This window comes from Danio rerio, chromosome 24 (genome assembly GCF_049306965.1).
Source record: "Danio rerio strain Tuebingen ecotype United States chromosome 24, GRCz12tu, whole genome shotgun sequence".
Classification (NCBI taxonomy): Eukaryota; Metazoa; Chordata; class Actinopteri; order Cypriniformes; family Danionidae; genus Danio; species Danio rerio.
Genome location: NC_133199.1, coordinates 26,160,342 through 26,177,939, shown reverse-complemented (window position 1 = coordinate 26,177,939; position 17,598 = coordinate 26,160,342). Strand labels below are relative to the sequence as shown.

General features: G+C 36.3%; 1 protein-coding gene across 11 annotated transcripts in view; it reads left to right on the top strand.

The window, feature by feature from the left end:
* Positions 1 to 17,598, top strand: part of ctnnd2a (catenin (cadherin-associated protein), delta 2a) — a 579,694-nt gene that overhangs the window by 440,178 nt on the left and 121,918 nt on the right. For all 11 annotated transcript variants that reach the window (XM_073940674.1, XM_068217203.2, XM_073940678.1 and 8 more), the window contains one exon: positions 7,590 to 7,773. In XM_073940674.1, coding sequence (XP_073796775.1) covers positions 7,590 to 7,773 — 184 coding nt within the window. The remainder of the gene's footprint in view (positions 1 to 7,589; positions 7,774 to 17,598) is intronic.

Sequence of the window (17,598 nt, the reverse complement as noted above, 5' to 3'; positions counted from 1 at the left end):
GTATCTACCCTTTCCCCTTAGCCCTGCTACTTTAAGCTAAAGAGAATGGGGACACCCCTACCCCTTCATGTGAGTGCACAAAATGATGGGTAGGTGTAAGGGGAAGGGCTAAGGGATAGAATTGGGATTGGCACTAACTCTTGTATAGTATTCCCACAACATATTTTCACATCTGGCACTTGATGACACTCGAATGCCCTGTCAGAAAAGTCTAGTGGCTGAGAGTGAGCTTTTTACAATGGCTGGTGTTACTGTTGTTTGCATGTGTTTGCATAGATGAATAAGGCCATGGTGTAAATGCACAATATAGTTACAGTACAAGCTTGTTCCCACATTATATCGTTATAACATGATATTGTTGCCTGCAGTGATTTCCTGAAGATAAAAATAAAAAAATAACACAAGTGGAATAACTACAGCAGTCGATCTCATATGAAATAAATGATCGAGATGACGTATGATGACTTGTGCAAGTGTTGTAGACAAGGGTGAAATTTAAAGCCTTTCCCATGCTTTTTCAAGAGCCAACAGGAAGGGGTAAATGTAGGGGAAGGGGTAAAACATAGAATTGGGATTGGGTCTAAGAATTGCAGGAAAAGGAGTCATTGTACACATTGTTACATTGTTGTAATTGTACAAAATCCCAATTACTCACAATTCAAACAGATAGTTCAGAATCGAAAAAGAACATATAAATGTGAGTTTGTAAGAAATAAAATATTTTATTTCTGAGAAAAATAAACCAAAGAAACAAATTTAGAATTATGAGAAACTCTATACACTTGCAGTTACAAGAAATTGTGGCTATGAATTACGATAAAAAAGTCCACCGGTTACTTAACACTTGTTAACACCGGTTACTTAACACTAGCAATTCTGTGTTTCAAACAGTTGACATTCTGACAAAAAGTCTGCTGTGATTATTTTTTAAATGCAGTGTTATTGCCCAATATCCAAAATTGGCTCTATTAATGAAATCAGAATTTGAGCTGAACATATGAAAGACACAGATGCTTGAATATGACAGATTGACGTCCCTGTCAATATATATTTTAATCTCCTTAAATCCACCTTGCAAAAAGAGACAAGAAAATAATAACAGTAGACAGGTAGGGCAGCTGAAAAAACAGCTCCCTGACTATAGCTGTTCTTCAAGGAGCTCCCGAGAAAAAGAATAAAAACAGGTGGGTCTTCTTCTTCCCTTTGCTGAACTAAATAAATAACAAAATGTGACTATGACAATTAATATCCACTACCTGCTACAAAATTAAACAAAGTATCAAAATAAACAATTCAGCAAAATAGTTAACACATTTTGAATACTAAAGGATCAAAAAGTTAACAAAAACATTGCAATAAAAAGAGCGCTATGCGGAGTGATCCTGGCATGCACAGAGCACCGCCAGCCAGATAGCGTAAAAATGAGTGAGAGAGACTGATTGCCCTCAGCCTTATATACGGGAAATCTTAATGATGTCACTTGCGTGATCCAATCCGGACAACCGTTCACAAACTCCACCTAAAACTCAAGTGCAAAAAACACCAAACCATACCAAAGACAAAAAAAAAGACAGACCCACGTAACATGCAGTGACAGAAACAAGCTTCCACAGATATTATTATAATTAATGTTAAAAACGGATGTATGTGCAATGAAGTAGAGACTGAAAAAATACTGTATCCCACAATGCATTGCTCTTACATGACCTTTTCAGTGTGACATCAGCATTGTCTATGTAAGTCTTGTGAATTTCATAAGTTTTGCTTTAATTACAAACCAATAAAGCCTTTAGTCTTGTAGATAGTCAGTCAACTCTGAAGAGGACTGTCAAGTTTTTTCTTTGGGGTCTGGAGGAAGAGACGCAGTAATTAGCATGTTTGAAATTCTAATTAGGTGCATCATTTCTTGTCAAAAACATGAAATTTAGAGGCTTTCTTACAAGAAGATGCTGTTTAGTCACATGACCTTTATGCCCACCATCACTGCACTGATCTCTGCTAGTTTAGGAGCGAAAAGCACAGACATCCCACACAAATTTATGCAAATATACAGTATCATAGCTTTCAGATCCTTCAACGCACTGCAGCCACCATTAAACTGCATATATTATAAAGCCATGCATATGCCGGAGAACAAAAGGTTTTGACCGAACAAACATTTCCATTGTCTCTTTTACTGTCGTTATCTATTTCTAAACAAAAATTAAAATGCTAATGGCTTCTTCTCCATCAGTTGTGTTTGTTTATCAAATTACTGTCTCAGGCAAGTATGATGGTTCTGCAAGAATGGCTTTGGAAAATCTCTAATGGCTGTACTGGTGATGATAATAGGGATGTTACATGTAGAAATTCTGTTTGTTGCACCATATATTGCAGTCGTTTTACGTATCACATATTCGTCTTGGCACTGGAGCTGTGAAGGAGTTTGGTAAAAATACTGTTAGACCGGCATTGTAATGTGAGACCGCAGGCTTCGTAGCTTGTCAAATTATGTTTTTTTTTCCTCCGGTGTTCAAGTCTACATTTCTTTGGGTCCATGAGACGTTGTCAAAACCTGTCTCAGGCTAACTCAAGCACAGAATTGAAAATGTTATATAAAATTTTTACTTCTTTGAAAGAGTAATGATAGAAAACTGCACATTTTTTCTAGTGTAGTATCACGGCGGGGGCTCAAAATATTTCCAGTTTAGATTTAGAGAAAATTTACTCACCCTCTGGTCATCCAAGATGTACTGTAGATGACTTTGTTTCTTCATGTACATGTAATATGTACATAAATATAACTCAGTACTTAAATATATTGTTTTTCATATAGTTTTTTCTCCTGTTGAACACAGAACAGTATATTTTGAAGAATGTTGAACACTGGGGTCACACTTTATTCTTATGGTCCGTTTGTTGAATTTAAGTTACATTGCATCTACATGCCAAATAATTCTCATTAAATTATAAGTAGACTGTTAGGGTAGGGGTTAGGGTTAGTGTAAGTTGACATGTACTTGCAACATGACTTATAGTGAGTTAAATGTCTGTTTAGCAGCAGTATCAACAGATATTAAGCAGACAGTCTACTAATACTCAACTGGACCATCAAAATAAAGTGTTACCAAAACCAGTAGCCATTGACCTCCATTGTATTTTTTTCCACTGTCCAGTTACTATTTATTCATCCATTCATTCATTTTCTTGTCGGCTTAGTCCCTTTATTAATCCGGGGTCGCCACAGCGGAATGAACCGCCAACTTATCCAGCAGAATGCCCTTCCAGCCGCAACCCATTTTTGGGAAACATCCACACACACACACACACACACACACACACACACACACAAACACACAAACATATACACATATACACACATCCACACACTGATTTAGCACTCATTTAGCCTACCCAATTCACCTGTACCGCATGTTTTTGGACTGTGGGGGAAACCGGAGCACCCTGAGGAAGCCCACGCAAACGCAGGGAGAACATGCAAACTCCACACAGAAACACCAACTGAGCGGAGGTTCGAACCAGAGACCCAGCGATCTTCTTGCTGTGAGGACACAGCACTACCAACTGTGCCACTGCGTTGCCTTCAGTTACCATTCCTCCAAAAAACAACAAAAAAACATAAAGCTTCTGACTCACTTGAAGGTTGGTGTGAGGGACTAAGCAGTCAAGGGCAACAAACACAGGATTTCAAAAAGGAAAAAACAAAGTGACAAAATAAAATGAAGTCAGATCTGAACGTAAATAAATCAACTTAACAGAATTACTCAATTAAACAAACAAACAAACAAACAAACAGAAAGACAGACCTCACTTCAAACACACACAAGGGAACTTATATAAAAAGTAGAAACTAGAAACTAGAAAACTAGACATTACAAACTAATACAAATTAATCACCAAACATATTTAAATAATACACTTAAAATAATTAACCAATATAAAAACAAAGACAAAGCAAATCAGATACTAATAATAAACAAGAATAAAGAAATAAACAGTCCAACAACCCCTCAGACAATTTGCATTATGGTTTGATCAGGTAGAACATAGTGTCTGCCAGCCAGTCCTTTAGAGAAGCCGGACCTCTGGAGCATTGAGCCATGCCAAACTGATCGCAGACTCAAAAAAATAAATATCAATGAAGCCTCTTAAATAAGAGCTAGAAATGTGCACTTCAAACTAGTAACTTATGACAAGAAATAACTGAAACAAAAGGAAAAATGTAAAAGTGAACCAAACTGTGTCTGTGTAAAATCTGTAATGAATAATAAAAGAAAGAAGTACTAAATTAAAGTTATGAATGAGTGTATATACCCTTGTTTACTGTGGGGCCATTACAGTTGGTGAAATAAAAATTGTGGGTGAACTGCCCCTATATCGAGTTTTAAAGAAACAAATCCATCATTTTGACTTTAAGCCATTGCTTCTACTCAACATATAAGTCCATAATAATGTGTTCTGCTGAGAAAAAAAGTAATACTCAAATGTTCTCTCAAATCAAAATACACCAACATATTTGTTTACATCATTTTAAACTGTTTTCATTTCTAAACACTGTTTGATCTGTGTATATTTCTATCCTAATTAAGACACGACAACATCTTCAATGGAGATAGCAAGGTTGTGGAGAGAGGACTGTTAGTTTAGCTCAAAGCAAGTTAAAGCGGCCCTATTATGTTATTTTAAATGCTTGGCTTACATTCATTCAAGGTCTAAAAACACTTTCATTTTGTTGTAATATACATTGTATGTCACATCTCATCTTTCCTCAGTGTCTGCTACAGTTCATTTAAGGATCTGGTCTCTCTAAACTCCTTTAAAACTGCATTTATGAGCGGCTGCACTGTTCTGATTGGTCAGATGATTTGGTCTGTTTCGATTGGTCTATTATTTGACAATTTTTTTACCTCTGGAGGCTTCCTCAGCACTTGTAAACACAGTGGATGTATGCAAAACTGCCTTTATATCCTTAAATAGTGCACTATTCAAGGGAGCAAAATCCTTGTGTTTATTGTTTTTAGAAAATATGTCAAATCTTTTTTTTTCAGATAGGCCTTAGGGAGTGCACTTTTGCTCGGTCTCACACACAAATACAGGCATCTAAATGCACACAAACACACTTTTTAAACTTGACAAAAACTCTTGAAAACATTTTCTGTCTGCTGTGTCTTTTATATGGTGTAAAGATTATTATGCGTTATTGAAACATCAAGGAGGATGCAGCAAAGTCACTTATAAAATAAAACTTTATTATTTTATGCAACAGCTTTACATTTAAAAGTTAAACATAAGGGCGATCATATGCAAAAAGACCCCAGCCTAGGCTAGAAGTTTTCTTCCCCTTATTTGTTTATTTGTTTGGCACATGTACTTGTATGCGATCGGAAAATTGTGTCCGCTCTCCGCCTCTCATTTTACTCCGCCCCGAAGCCCCAGTTGGCCCTTTTTGGCTCAAGGTATTCTGCGGGCCGAAAAAGGCCGGCCGCTGGCCCCAAGAAAGCCCCGATTTAGCCCGATAATGCCCCAGAAGTGACTGTGGAAACGCGACTGGCCTTGGCTCGCCCTGGCTCGCTCGCTGTAGGCGCAATAGTGGATACACGGCTATTATGATATAAATAGTTAACTATATGCAAAAATGAAAACCTAATTACATTTTTAACAATAATGTTATTTATTATGACACTGTTATACATTGTATCTTTTCAATGGATTAAAGTAAAAAAAAAAAAAGACTGTTGGAATAAAAAAGAAATCTGCTATTTCTCTTACTTTTATGCTATATTCAGGAGCCATTTGCACCCACTGACAGGTAAAATCTGCTTCTTTCTTTCTTTTTTTCTTTCTTTCTTTCTTTCTTTCTTTCTTTCTTTCTTTCTTTCTTTCTCTCTTTCTTTAAAGTTTGAGCAAACTTGAATGCCAAAGCATTGTAGATATACAGTTGAAGTCAAAATTATTAGCCCCCTCTTTAATTTTTTTTCTCCTTTTTAAATATTTCCCAAATTATATTAATATATATTATATATATATATACATTTTCACAGTATGTCTGATAATATTTTTTCTTCTGAAGAAAGTCTGATTTGTTTTATTTAAAATAGAATAAAAGCATTTTTTAATTTTTTAAAAAACATTTTTTTTTAATTATTAGCCCCTATTTTTTTTTTTTCGACAGTCTACAGTAGGGGTCACCAATCCTGGTCCTGGAGGGCCGGTGTCCCTGCAGTATTTAGCTCCAACTTACCTCAACACACCTGCCTGGATGTTTCAAGTATACCTAGTAAGACCTTGATTAGCTTGTTGAGGTGTGTTTGATTAGGGTTGGAGCTAAAATCTGCAGGACACCAGCCCTCCAGGAACAAGTTTGGTGACCACTGGTGTACAGAATAAATCACACAATAACTTGCCTAATTTCCCTAACCTGCCTAGTTTACCCAATAAACCTGGATAAGCCTTTAAATGTCACTTTAAGCTGTATAGAAGTGTCTTGAAAAATATCTAGTCAAATATTATTTACTGTCATCATAGCAAAGATAAAATATGTTTCGAAATGTGTTGAAAAAATCTGCTTTTCGTTAAACAGGAAGCGGGGAAAAAAATAAACAGGGTGTCTAATAATTCAGGGCGGCTAATAATTCTGACTTCAACTGTATATAAAATATTTAATATATTGACATCATAAAATTAATAAGATATACAACAAATAAGAAACAAATGACAGAAAACAGAAAAACAGACAATATCACTAAAAGTTATGATATTTTAAAGATTAAAGCAAGTATATTATTTAAATAAGGCAAATGTGTCGATTATTACTAATAACTACAAAAATAACAATACATATATTTGTACATATATTTTGCACCCCATTTAGACCAGTCATTTCATTCTCTCCGAGCATATAATAAATTCATTTAGATTAAGGAATTAATTATTTTATGTTTTCAAGTGAAGGTAGTCTTCAATAAAAACTAATGCAAAAACACATAACAACCGCTTTAGAAAGTGAAAGCAAAAGTCGTATCCTGAACATTTTAGGAGCTTTAGAGTGCTTTCACACCTGTGAATCGATTCAGTTGTTCCGAAACAGAGATTAAAAATGTTACATTGTTACTCTTTGCACTTAAAGCGGTTCACTTTCACACTGCAAAGTTTCTAATTGGACCAAAAGAGCTAAAACAAGTCACGTGTGAGTAAACCCTCATCACATTGGTCAGAGTGTCAGGGTTTATTTTGCAGAGTCCCACTCAGCTGTCAGGAGAGGTGGTTGTTTGATGGTGCTTGACAAGGTGCATGCGACGTGTCTGAAGAGTGAGGAGAGATGCTGTGGGGAGGGGTGAGAAGGGTGCGTGACGTAGCCTATTTGAGGACCGGGAGGGAGACGGAAGATTACCGGGAGATTATCACTCGTTTGTCAATTAGCAATTTTACTACATCAACAACACAAACCAATTCTCAGCTTCAACTGCAGTATTTGAGAAATAAAGTATACATACTCAGGGGGCCAATGGAGACCATAGGCTGGCATTACACAAATTTATTACAAACCTAATATTTACTATGCTGAAGGTTTCACCTGTTTTCTTTTGCAGGTGTGTTGTGGAACCTGTCCTCATGTGATGCTCTGAAGATGCCTATAATTCAGGACGCTCTAGCTGTCTTGACCAACACCGTGATTATACCCCATTCCACCTGGGATGTGTCCCCACATCAGGAGGACCGCAAGCTGCAAATGCACACTTCCCAAGTACTTCGCAATGCCACCGGCTGCCTGAGGTGAGTATGCGTGTGCTTTTTGTGATAGCAGCTACTTGACAGAAGGAGAACTTCCTGCTTTTTTTGTGCATTTATGTGTAGCGTTTGCACTACAGTGATTATTGTGAATTTCCTAATTTACAGTATATAAACAATACATTCAATTAGGGAAGAAACACTAGGGGAATGATACATAGGCTGACAGGTGTGCTTAAATTGTAGCCCAAATGTTTCCAACAATGTTTAAATTGATTGAAATTGTACATTTTTTATGAAATCAATGACAGTCTGTGTTTTTTGTTACCTGTCAATCAGTATGTTTACATGCACACCAATACTCCATTTTAATTACGATTAAGACAATACTCTAATGAAGAGTCCACCATGTAAACAGCATTTTTTGTCAAATCTATCTAAACAGAAATCGAATTAAGACATGTGAAGTGTTCCTATTTTAGTCTCATTATTATAGTTCAGCACAGACATGTAAACACTTTGATCAAACTATGACTGTTTTGTAGAACTTTTTCGCTACACTCTGCAACATGATGCACACTCAGGAGTTGTCAGGTTTTTAACGACAAACAAATGTAAATGGCTTTAAGAAAACATGTTTTTCGTGCATGTGGGAAACCATGACTATACTAAGAATTCTCCCTCCATTCCTTACTGTGTACTCTTATCCAGTTATTCCAAGTGTGTCTTGGGGGCATGAAAGAAAAGTTAGTGAATAAAATTGCAGAGGTGGCCTGTTGCCTAAGAATTTGTGTGTACCGTCATCTGTTTACATGCATAGTGTGAGAAATTACCTGGAGTTCAACATGTCGCAAAATGAAAAAATGAAACTACCAAAATGGCGAACAAGAATTGTTCAAAGAAAAACGCCGCAGAAAACTAGCATCAAATGGTATGTTAATCAAACTATGTACTATAACATGTAAAACGGGAGCATGAAAAGAACATTCAAAATGCAGATTAAGGTAAATGATTAGATTTCTGATGTCCATGTAAACATTGTCAATGTTACCCGTCAAAATGCATTGGTGGTACTTGTACTGTAGTGTTATTGTAAAGAAATCAAAATTATCACTTTATCACTATTGTTTTTAAAAAGACAATTTATTAAGAGAAAATTTCAATCAACATGGTCTCCATCAGGTCATCCGCATTTTGTTTGCTTTAAGCATCAGCTTAAAGTTTTCTTATGCCGAGTTCAGACTGCATGATTTTCAAAGTAGCTGCGTCACATATGTTTTCACACTGCATGGCTATCTGGGGTAGCATTCAGTCGTGGCTGTGTTTACATTGCAAGATGGATCGGTGACAGGGTTTCACACTGCATGACTTTACAATAGGAAGAATCGCTGACAACTTTTTCTCAATTTGCATACTACGTCTCACAACCAAGCACACACAAGAAGGAACATAGAATGTGGCATGCAGTATATCTTAACCTATTATAACTACATAATGAGAAAGACGCCTTAAGTGGGGTAGAAATTGTACATATTTTGCTCACCTGGCTTTTGAAGGCACTTTCTCCTCAACTTTTTGGCTTTTTTTTTTTGACCCGGTTGTGGCCTGCAGATGTCCATACTACTGGATGCTGCTCTCTCATTGGCTGTAGGTAACGACCGATGTTTTTTCAATCAAGAGTACATTTCACACGGCATGATTTTGAATCGCAGACAGCTCCAGATATTTAGAATGCCAAATATAAATGATTCTTTCAGATCACTTCTTTGGCACTGATTTACCTGTGATTTCAGGTATTTGTTAGCGATTTCTTAAAACCTGTCGACGAGTCAAAATTTGGGCTAAAATCATGCAGTCTGAACTGGGCGTTAGGATGTGGGCACACTGTTTTTATATCCAGTTGTAGTGTTCTTGGCATGTGTTGTTAGTTCTTATGTCGAAAATAACTCCATAAACCAAAAAACATAGGGGGAATTCAAATGAGGATTTTGGTACAAGTGTTGCAATAAAATGAGGATCAGTGTTGACATTTCTAAAGTAGAAAGGAATTGAGACACAAGCATGGATTATAAAGAGATGCTGTGTGTGTTTTATTAGACAGATGGACCACTGTTTGGGTGCTTTTGCATGATATTCTAATATCGATCTACTGTGTTATCTTATTACCTGAGTGCAATGTGCAACAATTGTCTCATGCAAGCCTCTAACTAAAATATACAGTAATGCTATAAAAAACAACATTCAGCACACTCAATGGTATTTTGTGATTGATTTGAGCACATGCTATTGGTTACCAGTCAATTTAAATTTACAGATAACATGACCTGTAGTGGGGTGGCACAGTGGCCTTACAGCAAGAAGTTCACTAGTTCCAGCTGGACCAGTTGGCATTTCTGTGTGGAGTTTGCATGTTCTCCCCTTGTTTGTGTGGGTTTCCTAAGTGAATTGACTAAACTAAATTGGCCGTAGTTTATGAGTGTGTGAATGCAAGAGTGTATGGGTGTTTACCAGTACTTTGTTGCTTATTCTGTTATATTACAATGAAATGTAATGCGAATTTAAAGGATTAAAATTAAATGTTTATAAAACTTTAATATATGACAAATTCATGACAAGGTCAATGCAAAATTCCATTTGGGAGTTAAATACAACAACTTCCATGATTCCATCCTTCATAACAGTCATCAAGCTGCATACACTGAAAAAAAATGCTTTTCTTACGTAGAATTTTTGTCTTGTTTCTAGTCCAAAAATCAAAACATTTTAACATTTTAAACCTTTGACGTGACTTTTAAATACTCCAATTGATCCTCCTGCGTGAGTTTTTTTGTTTTTTGACCGTTACTTAAAATCTATTGCTACTTAAAATCTACCCACCAGCCTCCCAATGATCTATGCATATATCGTATTTTGTTTCTTTTTTCCCTTTTCTGTGAATACTGACAAATGTTCTAATTATATTGTGTAAGTTCTGATTCTCAAATATGTGATAGAACATATATTTTGTCTTTTAAACAGCTCAAAAATGATCTTATTATTTGTTTGTTATATAACAGGTAATGGGCGCCATCGTTGTTGGTAAAATGGATAGAGCTACGCCTGTGATTTACAGTGATTAAATTACGAATTCATTTTATTTTATTAGCATCTTCTTCTACCTTAACCCTAACCCAACCCCCATGGTAATGTGAATATAATATTTGTTGTACAGTGTAGGGGTGTCAAAACTAATTGTTTCTTCGGTGCACCGTGATGCAGACGTGGACAATTCAGTATAGGTTTAGTAGTAATCATAACCGGTTATTATGTACTGACGACATTTAGCTCATATGCGATATGTTGCCGTAGCTTACTATGACAAAAACTATGATTAAAAAAGCTCAAACTGTGCACAGTTTTACTGTGTGTGTTTTTGCTGGACAGTCTTTCACTGACAATTACAGAAGAAGCCCCTATTACACTGCGATTTACAGAACTTTTGGATACATACACGAGCGCGTACCTGCGGAGTTTTCTCCACTGTGTTTATCACAGATCAGCTGTGATCGCCTCCGCCATTTATCAGTGTCACTCATATGGAAGAGCACCAGCGGGCAAGTGTAATAACAAAACGGGTGTAAGAACATGGTAGACAAGGCTCAGAAAGCGAGTGGGATATTTGTATTTGTTTATTTCCTATAGATGCTCGTGTTGTTTAAAGGTACAGTTTACATATCTGACTGTTTGTATTAAACGACAAAATTGTATTACAAATAGTATATAAATATAAATATTTTTATACATTTTAATAAAAGAATTGCTGCTGTGAAAAAAATATAAAACTGTGTATAGAAAGCATCGTCAATGCACTGTGATGCACCTAGATATCCAATTGAAGTGAATCGATGGCATGATAATCATAACCGAACCGAACCATGAGACAAGTGTAGGTTCACAGCTCTAGTACAGTGTCACAAAAATTAGGCCATATTGATGTGAGCATTCTCAGCTGTATACCTTGTAGACTTGACCCTCTCCTGGCAAAGTCTAGATGAAATGCAGCTGTGGATACTCATATCAATATAGCATAATTTTTGTAATAAAATAAATGTTATTTGTTTAAAGCCCTGCTAAATTGTGATTTATGGCAAGCACTGCACATCTCTCGCTATGTCTAAGCAAGCTCTGTCAGATTTTAAGTTTAGCAGTTGATGACAGGCGCTCTAAGTGTTTTAATCACACTGGTGTGATCGTATGCTTCAGTGGCCAGCCAAGGCTGATAACACTGGTGTAAGAAGTATTTTGTAGACAGGAAAAAAACACTGACCGGTTTTAGGAAATAAAACGCTAAAATTAAGTAAGTTTTTCCTTAAAGCAAGCTAAATAATCTGTCAATAATCTGTCAATTGGGTAAGCAAAATAATTTTGTTTTTATTTTTTTCTAAAACATTTTTCTAATGAATAAAAAAAAAAATGTAAACATTATTATTATATTGTCTCATGTTCATCTTCTAGCAACCAGGCGACTTTTGTCCTCAAAGCGTTCAATACAAAAACAGACTTCTTTCACATGTATTTCACGACTTTATCTCAGATTGCATTTATAAAACCTTTGCTCTACCTTCCCTTTTTCAAACGCAAACATCTTTGATTAATTGCAAATGACCTAAAAGGGTTGATCTCTCATTGAAGATTGAACAGATTGTGGCTTGTGTTGTGCAGTTGTTTCTATGGCAGCTGGCTGCGTGATGTAGAGAAGAGACTCTTTTTCATATCTGGACCACTGAGAGCGATGCTTCCTTTGATGAAGCTAACAAAAAAGAGCTTTGGATTTTTTTTACACCTCCTTCCTGTTTCACATGGAATGAGAAACTAGTCTGACAAGTCATTTTCCCCCCTCAGCCACGTCTGTTCTGTTCGTAACTCTCAATCGCCCCTGGGTAAATCTGAATCATAACCTATACGGCTTTGTCACAGTGAGTCAAGATTTACCATATCGCTCCTGAGTCTTCTGCATAAAGGAAGACAACACAAAGCATCTGATTCATGATTTATGCAGCAATGCATAATGATGTTTATGTGCTGCGCAAAAGCTAGCTTATTATGATTTATACATAGGCGAAGAGTTGGTTGAAAAATAACTGTTGATTCTCTCGGGCTGAGTATCACTCTCACGAAAGGCCTTTTTTCTTGTATCCACAGCAACAGCACAGTATTAAACTACTTTAAAGTCACCGCAGTGAGACGAGCATGCTGCTTTTGTTTGCTTTCACAATTCTTTTTTTTTTTTTTTAACTAGTAAAATCTTTGCAAACCATACTTGGAGAACATTTCCAGTGAACCGTAAGCTTTTAGAATGCAATTTCTGCATTGCACCAACAGAGGCAGATGCACTGTATGCAAACACACACTGACATGTAAATACAAACAGTCATCGCATTCCATTGATTTTCATATTTCTGTAAATAGCAAGTCTGCTGCTGAATTACTCCTCAGACTGAATGGCAGTGTCTTGTATTTCAACAAATCATCTTCTGTAGCGAGGCTTGTAAGAGAGGCAATTATCATCCTCCGCATATTAGTCTGTCAGATACGCGCACGCTTCACAAAGGAAAATGTCTATCTTATATGATTGTGGACCACACATAGGCACCGCTGCATAATTCATTGCATGTTCTTCATTCAGTTTTCATTCATCTGCATTTGATTCATTTTGAACATTTGTATTTTGTAATTATTTAACTCTAATCTAATACGTTTCCATCTAATCACAATCTCTCTAGTTCATATTAGTGTATCAAAGTCATTGAGAATGAGGTATAGTGTAATTCATAAGCTACTGACTCTTCTGAATAGATTATTATAAGTGAATCAAAAACATAGATCAATGCCAGTGTAATGTGATTCACAAGCAAATTAATCTTTCAAATTAGCTTTTCAGGCCCTGTTTACACCAATACACTTTTGTTTTAAAACGCATACGTTTTGGTACGGTAACACCCTCCATCCACACTACCCTGGAGATTTCGAGCCCCGAAAATTGAACATTTTGGAAATGCTGAAGAGGCTGTTTTGGTTTTAAAATGCTGCTGTTCCATGTGAATGGAGGAAAAACCAAAGACATCTGAAAATTTAGACGTGGCTGCCAACATTTGCTTCTTTTGGCGCGCGCTGTCAGATTTGAATTTTAGCAGTTGATGATGTGCGCTTTTAATGTTTTAATCACACCAGTGTGATTGTCACATCACTGATCACATCAGTGTAATCATACGTGTTAAAGGGTTAATCAATAAGTATTTTGTAGACTAGCAAAAAATACTAACTTGTTTTAAAAAAGCAATCTAGGCTCATTCTGAAAATGTAGTCCCATGGACATTTCTGGAGACTACGAAATATGTACCAGAAGGTACGTATTTTTGCAGTTTTTGTTTTCGCGAATCCACGAGAGGCCACTGTGTGCGTTTTTATGTATGTCAAATGTTGAGATCTGTTTCCGTCTGCACTGTTCTCTCGTAAACCGTGTGTCTGACTGACTGAATTATTGACTGGGCAACTGGCCAATCGACTGAATCAACGCTCCTTCTCCGTGTCAGTGTGGATGGAGGAAAAACGGAGACCTCTGAAAACGGAGGCGTGGCTGCCAACATTTACACTACCTGATTGGGACTTTTTTCCTCAATATCAAGTAGTCAACACAAAGTTCCAACTTGCATCCTTTCCTTGTAAGTTCAGACTTCCCAAGTTTATATTAAACTCTTGTGTAAATCTTCAAATGTAATGGCAGCATACTTTTATAACATCATTCATCTTTGCTACGTCTATTGCTTAACAATAAAATGACAACTTGACTTAAAGTAATGATTTTTTTCTTAACAACCTTAACATAACACACACCAAGGGACTTTCATACACCCGGTGCAATGTGGCACAAGGCGCGATGCAATTGTTGTTTGCAAGTTTTAGCTTGGCGCAAGAGTCGTTTTGATGTTTTCCACCATGTTGTTTAAATAGCAAATGCATTTGCGCTTATATGTGCAAATATAGTTGTTCTGGTCTATAAAGGAAGGTGTTCTGAGGCGCAATGCTGGTGCGTTGCTATTTTGAGAAACTATAATAAATTTTTCAATAGACCAAAACAAACCCGGTCTAAAGTCCAACGCAGAGCGCGTTAGTTATACTTACACACTGCTTAATACACACAAGATGTGGAGCAATACGCAAATATCTGTACAAAAGAAAAATAATAAAAATTTTCAGGATATATATAGGATATAATTAGGACATATATAGGAAATAAATATAAAGGATATAAATATTACGAAACATAATAATTTCTAGCCTACATAAATTTAATAACTACTGCCTTCATGCCTTCTTCATCTAGGGAGGCTTTTTCAGTTCATTCATAACAATTTGCTTTTGTACAATGTTATCATTATTAGCAGTATTATTTATTATATCCATGTTTATATTTGTTTTATTAAAAACAAGCTTATATTTGCCATCCTGTCAGGTTTCAGACCATATGGGGCACAGCATGTGTTTTAGGATATAACTCAGTATTTTGACCACACTTCATTATTACTGTCCATTTATTTGTTTGCTGGAAATCAGAGCTGAATTTAGAAATAGATTAGAAACAAATCTTTGCGCTTAGCAAACTAAGTTAATTTTTTATAGGGTAATTAATGTCTGTGCGTACAAGGTTTCCCTATCCACAAGAGCGAAAGTGAAAGTAGATTATGATTATCTCTCATTCTCGCGCTGTAGATGCTCTGTTTAACTGTTTTCTTGCTAATAAAATGCTCAGGTTTTCAACTTACATTTACTTTACGTCATGTAAATAGCAAATGCGCTAATGGCGTGACGCAACTGGCTCTTAAAGGGAATGGGTGATTGGTTTATTCTTAAAAAACACCTATAACTCATTAGGAAAATAAGCTCAACCCTTTTAGATCATGCGTCACGGCGCAAAGCGGATTGTCCCGTCCTTATATTAGCAAACGTGGATTCTGACACGCCCTAAAAGCGTTTGCGCCCTGCGCTTTGCACTTTGCACATAGACCGTCAAAATAGAGCCCCAAAAATGTTAAGGCATCATGTAAATATTTATATGACCGTCATTTTCACTTTATGTAAATTTATAACCAAACTGAGTCTAATAACTCCTTTCATTTTCAGTGAAAGATATGTAACATTACTGTTACATACTCACTGTGTAGTTTTTGGCAATATATACTTAATGTCAGGCTATATGCACACGATAAAGATTATCAGAGGAAATGCATGGTAAAATACAAAATAGCCATCTCGCTGAATATAATAATCAGTAAGCTATAATTTTAATAACCAATAAAACTTATAAAAGCATAAAGTACAATAGGTTTATACAATATAGGAAATTAAGGCAAGCAATTGGTCGAACATTTGGAATCAGAGTATGTGGTTACATAAATTAATAGGATGAAATTATCTTTGCGCTCAGCCAAAACACATTTCCTCAGAAGGCTAATATATTCAAAACACCGACTCCTTAGATATAGGACTACACAAGATGAATTATAGATTGCATTTAACAACTACAGAGAAATGATCTAGCAGCAGATTCGGGATGGACTGGCCGACGTTCAGCTGCTCTCAGCCGGGCAGGTGTGCTCGTGGCTCCCGCAGACTGCCTGGAGCTCAGACACAAGAATACGCTAAAGCAACTTTCAGTACATGCCACAGTTTGTGTATAGTCACATGATGTGCGTTCTCAGCGGTGTAGTGTGGACGGGGAGCTTTTCGGAAACATCAGATAAAACACCAGTGTGGATGTTGATTGTTTTCGTTCTAAAACGGCATTTTAATTTGAAAACTTATTAGATTAAATGCTTCCTTAGTAAATCAAATACACACAGTGATGCTTTGATTTACAAACAATAGACTCTTTCAGATAAGATTTTTTAGTGGATGAGAAATAAGAGTGATTCACAAGCAAATGAATCTTTCAAATGAGCTTTTTAGTAAATCAAATACACACAGTGATGCTTTAATTAACAAGCAACCAAATCTATTAGATAAGTTACTTCAGTGACTGAAAAAATATACTGTACTGTAGCAAGACCATTTAAGTGTGATTCAAAAGTAACTCAATCTTTTAAATGGATTATTTTTGGTGAATCACAACACAACACCACAACACCACTGTTGTGTGATTCATGAGCAATTGACTCTTATGAATGGGTTTTTATTAATGAATCAAAATCATATAACACAACAAGTGTAGTTCACAAGCAAATAGCTTTTACGAATGAACAATTTAGAGAATCAGATTTACAAAGTAAGACCAATGTATGGTGGTTCACTAGCAAAAGTTATTTTTAGTGGCTATAGTGAATGAAAAACCTATGTAACTCACTAGTAACTGATTCTTTACTAATGGGTTATTACAAGAAAATATCTCCCACACCATTACACCAACACGACCAGCCTGAACCATCGATACAAGGCAGAATCCATGCTTTCATGTTGTTGATGCCAAATTCTGATGTTGCTAATATTGCTGCTGAAATCGAGGCTCATCAGACCAGGCAATGTTTTTCCAATCTTCTATTGTCCAAATCCCAGTGGTTCGGCAGTTTCTGAAATGTTCAGACCAGCCTGTCTGGCACCAACAACCATACCAAATTCAAAGTCACTTAAATCACTTTTCTTCCCCATTCTGATGCTTGGTTTGAACTGCAGCAGGTCATCTTGACCATGTCTACATACTTAAATGCATTAAGTTGCTGCCATGTGATTGGCTAATTTGAAAATTAGATTTAATGAGCAGTTGGACAGGTGTACCTGGTAAAGTGGGCAGTAAGTGTACAGCAAGACCAGTTTACAGTGATTGTAAAGCAAGAAACT